The sequence below is a fragment of the Garra rufa genome, chromosome 19 (assembly GCF_049309525.1).
Source record: "Garra rufa chromosome 19, GarRuf1.0, whole genome shotgun sequence".
Taxonomy (NCBI): Eukaryota; Metazoa; Chordata; class Actinopteri; order Cypriniformes; family Cyprinidae; genus Garra; species Garra rufa.
The window spans coordinates 21289426-21301318 of NC_133379.1; the positions used below are offsets into that span (position 1 = coordinate 21289426).

Consider the following 11893-nt stretch of genomic DNA (forward strand, 5'->3'; position numbering starts at 1 on the left):
CCCCTCAGAATTACACTAAACTCGCAAATCTGACTTTTTTTTCAGAATGGTCAAATATAAAGTCAGAATTGCGAGTGATAAAGTTCACATTTACACTTAGCAGACGCTTTTATCCAAACCGACATACAAAAGATTCTAATATTGAATATAATTTTCGCTCAGCTCGTGTTGGATGTAGGGTTGCCAAATCCGCGTTTTTTCCACAAAATTGGGCTTTAAACTGTCGCGGGTTTATTTTCTACAGTCTATGGTTAAAAGTTTGACATATTGCATAATTCCATTTGACTGAAAAGCTTGTTTTGAAACATTTTGCATTCTACCTGTGATAAAACTGTGGTAGATATTGTGAAGAATGGTCACTGAAAGCTTTAAAGCTGTGTTTATGATCAAACTCCATAACAGTGACTGTAAAATATGTAGTTTTGGTATGGAAATTAAATATTTTGATACCAAAACTAGGACCCCAACTTGGTGCCTTTTGGTCAGCCTTAGGTATATAAGTGGATCCATTTACTAAATGTGTCCACCCTGTTAGGTTTTCTGACTTAACAGTGGACACTACAGTATTACAGGGTGGAGAATTTGACCTAAAATCAGCCATTACAGAAGGTTTGTCCAATTTCTAAAAATAAGAATTTACTTTTTTCATATTGCCCTTAACAGGGTGGACATGTTGAAGCTGACCACATCAATTTAGAGATAAAATATAATGTCAGCCAGTTGCTATAATGTAATTTTCTTTTTCCAGCTTTCATTTAAAGGGCCAGTAGTCGAATATAACAGGGTGGACAATATTTTGAAGGACAAGCTAAAAACCTTTATTATTTTTTTAATGGTTTAATACTTGAAAAATATATATACATTAGAGAAAACTATTACTGATATACCAAACAACGTGAAAAAATCTTAAAAAAAAACACACTCATATCAACTGTTGTATTCATCATCAAAATGGCAGACACCTTATGCTTAAAGGTCAAAAGGTGTCATTTATGTCAAAGACAACTTTACAAATTGATGTTGTTTAACATTTTTAGGGACACAAATGGCACCAAATCACAGGAATGACCCTGATATAAACAATTGGGAGAAATAAAGTGAGAAAAAAAAAACCTTACATTCCATTGATGTATGGTTTGTTGGGATAGGACAATATTTGGATACAACTAGTTGAAAATTGGAATCTAAAGGTGTATTGAAAATCACCTTTAAAGTTGTCCAAATGAAGTTCTTAGCAATACGTATTACTAATCAAAAATTAAGTTTTGATATATGTACAGTAGGAAATTTACAAACTATCTTCATGGAACATGATCTTTACTTAATATCCTAATCATTTTTGGCATAAAAGAAAAATCGACAATTTTTGGGGGGCTATTGCTACAAATATACATGTTCTACTTAAGACTGGTTTTGTGGTCCAGGGTCACTTAATATGAAATGATCATCTAATGGTAATAATACATTTAATAATAAAGCTTAACAAAAACATACATGGTGTATACTGCTTCAAACTGTTTATTTGCAAACCAAATAACATTTTTCTTAAACCAGGAATGCAACCAGCAGTAATCAGGAGGGTAAAGCATAATTTCAGTCATGGAATACAGTCTTTTGTATCACCATCCATTGTGAGTGAACAACACAGTTCTTGTTAGCTACAGGCTTCTCTGATGAGTGATTATGTGCCTTTTTGGGATACAAAGGGGACATTTTCATATTTTTAAAATATTATTCGGTATTTATAGGTCATCATTTATACAATGTGAAGGCACTATGCCTCGCTCCATCTCTGAAATATTAACATATTTACATAAATATAAAACAGAACAAAAATACAAAAGGCAAACCCGGTCACCTCCGTTTCGTAGCAGATTCCAGGCACTTTCCTGTAAACTCAAATCAGTGCAGCTGAACACATCTGATAGCTAGTAAAATTACATTTGAAAGCCTGCAGCGATAATGCAATTCATCTGTACTACATTTCATATTGTGCTATGGTCTAAATCAGCTGTAATTTTCACATTTATGCCATACAGACATCTTCTGAGCAGACTCTTAAAAGACATGCATACCAAAAAAAAAACAACTTATGTTTAAACTGAGAGCTCTTAAAAAAGACACACTGAATGGCATTGTAAGATCTTATATCAAAAAGCAACACTTTGGTCCTTGGAGAGGATTTTACATCTTTTTAGAACTTTCAGAATGTGACAATTTTAGGGAAACTCTTTCTCTAAAATAAAAAAAATCTCACAGCAAGGCAACAGCAGACTACAAACTCCTTTCTGCTCAATACTCGCATACTTTCACTGCTGTTCTTTCTTATGATTCATAACCACATTCATACAAGTACTCTTGACAGGCAAGATTACCTACTTGTCTCTTCCCACAGCAAAATTATTTCAATTTTGGTTCATCGAAATAGAAAAGTACTCTGGCAGAACCTACTCTAAAACAGGTATATTGAGAAATCCAGCATGACAAACAAAAGGCTCCTCCATCACAGTGAAGAGTTTGTCTGCTCGTAAAGCATTTGAATGGATATCTGTTCTATGGCAAGACCCCTAAAAGAGATCAGAAATATTTTCCCATCCTCTATAGTTATGTTTGTGTAATACTGGTCTGGACAGGACTACCCCTGGCGATCCATTCAGGCGTTTTTTCAGGTTCATTCTGCTGTTCAGCTCATGCAGGATAGAGTAAAGATGGGTGGGACTTTCTTAGGGAACTAAAGCTCCATCCTCTGTACATTTGGGTTACAAATCAATGTTTTTTCATTTTGGCACACATGTCTCCATTTCCTTTGACAGCTTCTGGCTGACTTGTGTTAGGTCCTGTCGAGGAAAATAGAGAGAGTGAGCTTAAATGGTGAGAAACAGATGTGGTATTAGCTGTATAGGTGAATGCAGTACCCTCTTTGCCCATGATCCTCTTCTACCCAGGCCACGATCTTCCCTTCCCAGCCAGGCACCACTGCATCATCCTGGAAGACCTGGGAGAAGCCATAGGTCCTTTTTAGATGTTATACAATATATGTACTCACCCTCATGTCTTTCCAAACTCGTAAGACCTTTGTTCATCTTTGGAACACAAATTAAGATATTTTGGATGAAATTCGATAGCTTTCTGATTTCCCTGCATAGACAGCAATGCAACTGACACGTTCAATGCCCAGATAGGTAGTAAAGACATCCTTAAAATAGTCCATCAGTGGTTCAACCGTAATGTCTATGCATTGGATTTAATCACAAATATGTTAATTTGCGTTCCGAAGATGAGCCAGGGTCTTATGGGTTTGGAACAATATACGGGTGAGTAATTAATGACAGAATTTCATTTTTGGGTAAGCTATCTCTTTAAAAGTCCCCACTGTCCAAAAAAATATTTAAAGACCCTCTACATAATTAAAATATGTAAAAAACATCCTGATTACAGACTGATTAAGTGGCAATACCTCTTCCTTTACAGTGCCAAACTCTGGATCCAGTGCTTTAAAATGGTATCGATAATTGCCTTCCCGATCTACAGCAGCCTTGAAGTCTCGCAGGGTGACCTCCCCAAGCCTGTTGACATAAGACAATGAAAAATTTGATAGCACATATCTAAAGTATACTACATTACAGTGATTTAATAGGAACCCAGAGTATTAAGACTTGAATGGCTTCACATAACGTGAATGATGTCTCTTACGAAAATATGTAGTAGAAAACTTGTTGCTATTTTTACCACAACACAACTCGAAAAAAAAACTGATACATTGCCACATTGTGTGGCTTTTGGTAGTCATTTTCATTTGAAGGACAACAAGAAAAGTGATGTATATCTTCACTGCTTTCCTAGTGATAAGAAGAGGAGAAAAAATTGAGAAGATGCCTGTGGACGAATAAAACTTCCTAAAGACCTGCGTCTTTGTTCTCGCCACTTTAGCCCTGATGCCTTTGAGGCTTTTAGTAGACCACAGATACTGAAAGAGCTTACAAACAGATGAGAAAAGAAACACTAGATGCCATCCTGACAGGATGTAAACATGCACAGCTTGTCAAGATTCTAAGTGCAGATTTCACTCGATATCCGAGGGCGTTTAGACTTCTTGTGGGGAAAAATCGATGGTATAGCATTTGGTTTAATCATTTATGGTTATATCCATCCACAAGCTCTTTCTGTGGTCACTGTATCAGTATTCCATGTTTTTGTGTATTATATTTGAGTTGTGTTGCGGTAAAAATAGCAACAGGTAACACCAGTAGCTCACAGAATAATGGTGCCCCCCATAGTCTAAAATATGTATAAAGCAATGTGGATTTTTTAAATACTGTAAATCTTTTATTGGTTTTCTACTACATATTTCAGTAGAAGACAACATTTACGTTATACTAAGCCATACAAGTCTTATAATCCAGGGTTCCCTTTAAGGCTGAAGATCCACTTAAGCCACATGTATGTGTAACACAGTTTGACTGACCTCTTGGGGATGTTGATCATGAATGGCGTGAGTGAGCGGTCAGTAAAGTACAGGACTTTGGTGCAAGCTGAAGAGTTTAATGCAGGGCTACTCTGAGAATGAGCCATTTCTGTAAGAGAGCAGAAAAGATTATTCTACTTTAGTAGTGTTAACCAGCAATATACCTGCTGAGAAATCGTTCAAGTACAAATGATTTTCATATTCAAATTATTTTGTTGTTTCCTCTACTGAGGTGTTTTGAGATTAAAATGTACAGTTTAAGTCTAAAGTTTACATACACCTTGCAGAATCTGCAAAATGTTAATTATTTTACTAAAACAAGAAGGATCATACAAAGTGCATGTTATTTCTTATTTAGTACTGACCTGAATAAGATATTTCACATAAAAGACATTTACATATAGAATTTTTTTTTTTGTTTAGTGACAGTTGTTCATGAGTCCCTTGTTTGTCCTGAACCGTTAAACTGCCCATTGTTCTTCAGAAAAATCCTTCAGGTCCCACAAGTTCTGTTTTTTTAAGCATTTTTGTGTATTTGAACCCACAATGACTGTATGATTTTAAGATCCATCTTTTCACACTGAGGACAACTGAGGGACTCATATGCAACTATTACAGAAGGTTCAAATGCTCACTGATGCTCCAGAAGGAAACACAATTCATTTTTTTGAATTTGATTCAAGGTAAATTTAACTTATTTTGTTTTCTGGGAAACATGTAAATATGTTCTGTAGCTTCTGTAGCTATGTACACGTTCATTCTGTTCATTCTTAATTCATTGTGTTTCCTTCTGAAGCATCAGTGAGCACTTGAACCTTCTGTAATTGTTGCATATGAGTCCCTCAGTTGTCCTCAGTGTGAAAAAGATGGATCTCAAAATCATAGTCATTGTTAGAAAGGGTTCAAGTACACAAAAATACTGAAAGACCAAAGAATTTGTGGGACCTTAAGGATTTTTCTGAAGAACAGCAGGCAGTTTAACTGTTCAGGACAAACAAGAGACTTATTAACAACTATTACTAAACAACAACAACAAAAGTATTTACAGTATTAAGAATCAAGTGTATGTAAACTTTTGAACAGTGGCCTTTTTATAAATTTAGCTATTATTTTCTCTTGTGGACTATATGTAAACATCTTTTTTGTGAAATATCTTATTCAGGTCAGTACTAAATAAAAAAAATTGTATGATCCCTCTTATTTTGATAAAATAATTTACATTTTGCAAATTCTGCAAGGTGTATGTAAACTTTGGACTTCAAATGTATGCTTACTTGAAGTAGGAGGCCAGGAGTCTCTGTCTGAATGAGATGCTTTATGTCCTGGAGATCTGCCTCGGGTCTACAGACAAACAGACTGATTTGAAAACAGAATTCTGGGAAAATGTAGATCAGGTGCAAAACCTTCTGTGTGAGAATGGATAAACATTCCTCATACCCTCCTCTCCTGTTTGTGGCGTGTTTCCAGATCATAGAGGCGATCCATCAGGCTGGCCACACCTTGCTCAAGGGTGTCCAGTGTGTGATGCTGAGGGTCGTGACCTCCAAAGCTGTTTCTCAAACTACGCAGAGCATCTCTTACTAACTGGAGCTCCTCAGCCTATAAGAGACACTATTACATAAATTTTCATAGATATGATATAAAAAAATAAAAAAGGCTTTAGGCTTATTTACCCCATGGTGTGGTTTTGATGTTGTGACGGGTGGGTGTGAGTAGCCGTTGTTTTGTGAGCCAGGAAGCTGAAACAGACGACAGAATGACAAGTCTTTACTTGAAACTGCGATAAATTATGGAAGCACTAAACATACTCTGCAATGTGTGGAAACAAACAGCTGTGGGGAGAATTGTGTATTATTTATAGGCCTGTTACCTCCTCGGTCTCATGGCTCATTAGCTCTTTGAGAATACTCTCCTTGTGCTCCAGCTCCCTCTGCAGGCAAGCCTGACAAACATACAAACATTCTCATTCAGACTGAACAACCAAAAATGACTATTCTGTCAGACCTTCATTCATCTTCTAAATACAAATAATATATATTTTATATCTTTAATTTGTGTTCTGAAGATAAATGAAGGTCTTACGGGTTTGAAACGACATGAGGGTGAGTAATTAATGACAGATTTTTCATTTTTGGGTAAACTAGTTCTTTAATATTAATTTATTAATGAGACAAATTTACATAAAACCCAAACACTTAGTTTTAAGCTATAATAGCTGTACAGTATACTTGACATGCATTCATTCATAAACAAATCCTGCACTATCCTGCATTTCCATTCCCATCATGCAGTTCTGTTTCACATCTGCTATGGTAGTTGCGTCTGCAGGGCTGTGTTTGATGTCATACCTGCTGGCTGCTGCTGTCTGTCAGCTTGCGCAGTGCCTCATCCAGCTTCAGCTGTTGCTGCTGCATAAGTCGATCCTTTTGGCCCAGTTCTTTCTGTACACCATATAGACAGTAAATTTAAATGCATTTTAGGAAAAGATGTGGTGTAACTAGCAAAGTTTTATTATAAAAAAGCATACTTTAATGTGGGGATGCTACATTGTAGCTTATTAGGCTACAATCCACTCATTCTCAGCTTTCTGACCTTGCAGGGACAGCCAAGTAACTTGTTCAGAGAAGAACTTGTTGAGTAAAGGTGTTATTTTTGTTTTCTTTGTGCACAAAAAGTATTCTTAAAGCTTCATAACACTAAGGTTGAAGCACTAATGTCACATGGACAATTTTAACAATGTCCTTACTACCTTTATGGGCCTTGGACGTGGTAGTTGCATTGCAATCTATGCAGGGTCAGAAAGCTCTGAGATTATCAAAAATATCTTAATTTGTGTTCCAAAGATGAACAAAGGTCTTACTGGTTTGGAACGACATGAGGGTGAGTAATTAATGTCCACTAAATATCACTAAAACTAGAAAACACTATAATTTATATAAAAACAACTGAAAACACTTATGAACAGTAGAATTAGAATGCATACTATAGATTATGGTAAAATGTTTTTAAATTATATTTTGCAAAACAAGACATGCCTTATATTCGCTGAGAAGTCTGCTCCTCTCCTCTAGCTTCCTCTGTAGCTCGGCCTGAGAAAATAATACACAGATAATAATTGACAACTGGTGTCAGATATGCTATGCAAATTAATATGCATAGCATAAAAACAAAAATGTCAGGTCTCAGTTGCATGCGCTCACATTTTGTCCCGCCAGCTCGTCTTTGGCCATACCGGTACGCAGGAGTTCCTGTTTGAGCTGCAGGACTGAGGACTCCTGCACAGCCATACGCTGCTGAAGAGCATCCTGAGTGATGACACAGCAGAGTCAATCAATCTCAACTCACATATCTAACTTGTTCTGCTTTATGATAGTATGAGACATATAAATAAGTTGAATTCTTAGTTATGTGATTGTGGAGTTTGGAGGTATGCAAGACTTACTTTCACTCCCTGCAGATTGCGAGCCTCTTGTTTGAACCTCAATAGCTCCCTCTGCATGGAATTATAATATAAATAAAGAAAATAACTCTAGAGAGACTTTACAGCTTAGATATATTATAAAAAAAAATTAACAAGACTTGGCAAGATTAGCACATAAATACAGTTGAGGTCAAAAGTTTACATACACCTTGAAGAATCTGCCAAATGTTAATTATTTAACCAAAATAAGAGGGATCATACAAAATGCATGTTTTTAGTACTGACCTGAATAAGACATATCACATAAAAGACATTTACATATAGTCCAAAAGAGAAAATAATAGTTGAATTCATAAAAACGACCTTGTTCAAAAGTTTACATACACTTGATTCATAGTATGGTGTTGTTACCTGATTGATCCACAGCTGTGTTTATTTTTGTTCAGTGATAGTTGTCCCCTTAGTCCCCTGTTTGTCCTGAACAGTTAAACTGCCCACTGTTCTTCAGAAAAATATTTCAGGTCCTACAAATTCTTTGTTTTTTTTCAGCATTTTTGTGTATTTGAACCCTTTCCAACAATGACTGTATGATTTTGAGATCCATCTTTTTACACTGAGGGACTCATATGCAACTATTACAGAAGGATTGAGCATTTGAACATTTTGTAATAGTTGCATGTGTGTCCCTCAGTTGTCCTCAGTGTGAAAAGATTGATCTCAAAACCATATAGTCATTGTTGGAAAGGGTTCAAATACACAAAAATGCTGAAAAACCAAAGAATATGTGGGACCTAAAGGATTTTTCTGAATAACAGTGGGCAGTTTAACTGTTCAGGACAAACAAGGGACTCACTCACTATCATTGAACAAAAAAAAAAAAAAAAAACACAGCTGTGGATCATTCAGGTAACAACACAGTATTAAGAATCAAGCATATGTACAGTCGTGGCCAAAAGTTTTGAGAATTACATAAATATTGGAAATTGGAAAAGTTGCTGCTTAAGTTTTTATAATAGCAATTTGCATATACTCCAGAATGTTATGAAGAGTGATCAGATGAATTGCATAGTCCTTCTTTGCCATGAAAATTAACTTAATCCCCAAAAAAACTTTCCACTGCATTTCATTGCTGTCATTAAAGGACCTGCTGAGATCATTTCAGTAATTGTCTTGTTAACTCAGGTGAGAATGTTGACGAGCACAAGGCTGGAGATCATTATGTCAGGCTGATTGGGTTAGAATGGCAGACTTGACGTGTTAAAAGGAGGTTGATGCTTGAAATCATTGTTCTTCCATTGTTAACCATGGTGACCTGCAAAGAAACGCGTGCAGCCATCATTGCGTTGCATAAAAATGGCTTCACAGGCAAGGATTTTGTGGCTACTAAGATTGCACCTAAATCAACAATTTATAGGATCATCAAGAACTTCAAGGAAAGAGGTTCAGTTCTTGTTAAGAAGGTTTCAGGGCATCCAAGAAAGTCCAACAAGCGCCAGGATCGTCTCCTAAAGAGGATTCAGCTGCGGGATCGGAGTGCCACCAGTGCAGAGCTTGCTCAGGAATGGCAGCAGGCAGGTGTGAGCGCATCTGCACGCACAGTGACGCCAAGACTTTTGGAAGATGGCCTGGTGTCAAGAAGGGCAGCAAAGAAGCCACTTCTCTCCAAAAAAAACATCAGGGACAGATTGATCTTCTGCAAAAAGTATGGCGAATGGACTGCTGAGGACTGGGGCAAAGTCATATTCTCCGATGAAGCCTCTTTCTGATTGTTTGGGGCATCTGGAAAAAGGCTTGTCCGGAGAAGAAAAGGCGAGTGCTACCATCAGTCCTGTGTCATGCCAACAGTAAAGCATCCTGAGACCATTCATGTGTGGGGTTGCTTCTCATCCAAGGGAGTGGGCTCATTCACAATTTTGCCCAAAAACACAGCCATGAATAAAGAATGGTACCAAAACACCCTCCAACAGCAACTTCTTCCAACAATCCAACAACAGTTTGGTGAAGAACAATGCATTTTCCAGCACGATGGAGCACCGTGCCATAAGGCAAAAGTGATAACTAAGTGGCTCGGGGACCAAAACATTGAAATTTTGGGTCCATGGCCTGGAAAATCCCCAGATCTTAATCCCATTGAGAACTTGTGGTCAATCCTAAAGAGGCGGGTGGACAAACAAAAACCCACTAATTCTGACAAACTCCAAGAAGTGATTATGAAAGAATGGGATGCTATCAGTCAGGATTTGGCCCAGAAGTTGATTGAGAGCATGCCCAGTCGAATTGCAGAGGTCCTGAAAAAGAAGGGCCAACACTGCAAATACTGACTCTTTGCATAAATGTCATGTAATTGTCGATAAAAGCCTTTGAAACTTATGAAGTGCTTGTAATTATATTTCAGTACATCACAGAAACAACTGAAACAAAGATCTAAAAGCAGTTTAGCAGCAAACTTTGTGAAACTAATATTTCTGTCATTCTCAAAACTTTTGGCCACGACTATAAACTTTTGACCAGGGTCATTTTTATAAATTCAACTATTATTTTCTCTTGTGACATATGTAAATGTTTTTTTTTATGTGAAACATCTTATTCAGGTCAGTACTAAATAAAAAATAACATGCATTTTGTATAATCCCTGCTATTTTGGTTAAATAATTAACATTTTGCAGATTCTGCAAGGTGTATGTAAACTTTTGACCACAACTGTAAATAACTATAAAATGTGTTATTTCAGATCAAACCTACCACAAAGATTATGTAGTGATCATAACATCATAAAATAGTCAAAAAAACTGAAACCATACTAAAAAATACATTAAAACAAGTATGAGTCTCTTATGCTCACCAAGTCAAAACTATAGTAAAACAGTAATATTACAATTCAAAATGTTTTCAATTTTAATATATTTTAAAATGTTATTTATTCCTGCAATATCAAAACTGAATTTTTAGCAGTCATTACTTCAGTCCTCAGTGTTACATAATCATTCAGAAATCATTAATATGCTAATATGCTTATTATTTTGAATAGAATTCTTTTGAAACATAAATAAATATAAATGTTTTTACTGTCACTTTTGATTTATTTAGCATGTCCTTGATGAATAAAAGTACTCAATTCTTTCCAGAACTCACACTTTTTTAATAGTGTGTTATATATATTTATGTAATATTTATATTATACATAGATTTATTTATCCTGCTGCAAATACTAAATCCTGTATAAATAATACATGATTGCCACACTCAAAAAAGCCCAGCCCAGAACAAAAATACTATGAATGCCCACCTTTAGTTCTTGACTCTCCTCCATGCTCTGGTCCAGGCGACTTCGTATTACAACCTGTAGCTCAACAACAGAAGAATTTTTACTACTTCAGAACAAAACCACCATAACTACAACACACATATTACACTAAACAGAGAAGGAACTAGTTTACACGACAACCTTACAGAAAACCAAAAAGAAATGGGACGACAGAAACAGAAACCGTAGGAGAGAAGCAGAGAAACGGATACCTGCGTCTCTCCCACAAACAAAGCAAAGTTCACCATGAGAGTAACATGATCTACCCTGACAGAGCTTAGTGAACGAGCAAGAGAGAATGAGAGAGATGAGGGGGAAGGAGGGGCATAGGAAGTCACATATTATCAAGGATATGCAGGATATGGAAGGGGCCAATTTGGGGTAAAACAAGGCTGTAACAAAAATAAAAATACGCACCAGTTGCTGCTCTGCATTTTCAACTCCCTCACCCAGGCTGAGAGACACCTCCTGATCATCCTCAGGTAATGAACCGTGGAGAAGGAGAGCCTATAAAACACACAAAAACATCTGTTATGTGCCACAAGCTTTCTAGAAGCAATTCAAACGAAATTAGGAGATGATAGATGTTAGTGTCACCTGTAGGCTAGACACCATTTTCCGTGCCTCCTGCATCTCCCTCTCCAGCTGCTCCTGCTGCTCACACAGTTTGTCCTCCCATACGGAACCACCAGCTAGACCATCA

The 11893-nt window shown here is 36.7% G+C and overlaps 1 protein-coding gene across 1 annotated transcript; it reads right to left on the reverse strand.

Moving 5' to 3' along the window:
- Nucleotides 1–1510: 1510 nt before the first annotated feature.
- On the reverse strand, nucleotides 1511–11887 carry LOC141292414 (dixin-like). The gene is made up of 15 exons (XM_073824429.1): nucleotides 11788–11887; nucleotides 11608–11697; nucleotides 11173–11226; nucleotides 7908–7958; nucleotides 7666–7770; nucleotides 7501–7554; nucleotides 6814–6906; nucleotides 6336–6407; nucleotides 6139–6204; nucleotides 5903–6064; nucleotides 5740–5806; nucleotides 4466–4574; nucleotides 3458–3566; nucleotides 2916–2995; nucleotides 1511–2837 (listed from the first exon to the last, which is right to left on the reverse strand). Exons 1-15 carry the CDS (start codon nucleotides 11821–11823, stop codon nucleotides 2831–2833), a joined length of 1155 nt encoding a protein of 384 aa, XP_073680530.1. The 5' UTR covers nucleotides 11824–11887; the 3' UTR covers nucleotides 1511–2830.
- Nucleotides 11888–11893: the final 6 nt, after the last annotated feature.

Excerpts from the sequence above, each read along its gene's own strand:
- LOC141292414 (XM_073824429.1), bottom strand. The coding sequence starts at position 11,823 with ATGCAGGAGGCACGGAAAATGGTGTCTAGCCTACAG. Across the intron at positions 5,807-5,902 it reads GCCACAAACAGGAGAGGAGG|ACCCGAGGCAGATCTCCAGG; the intron begins GTATGAGGAATG and ends GTTTGTCTGTAG. Across the intron at positions 4,575-5,739 it reads CTCCTGGCCTCCTACTTCAA|AAATGGCTCATTCTCAGAGT; the intron begins GTAAGCATACAT and ends GCTCTCTTACAG.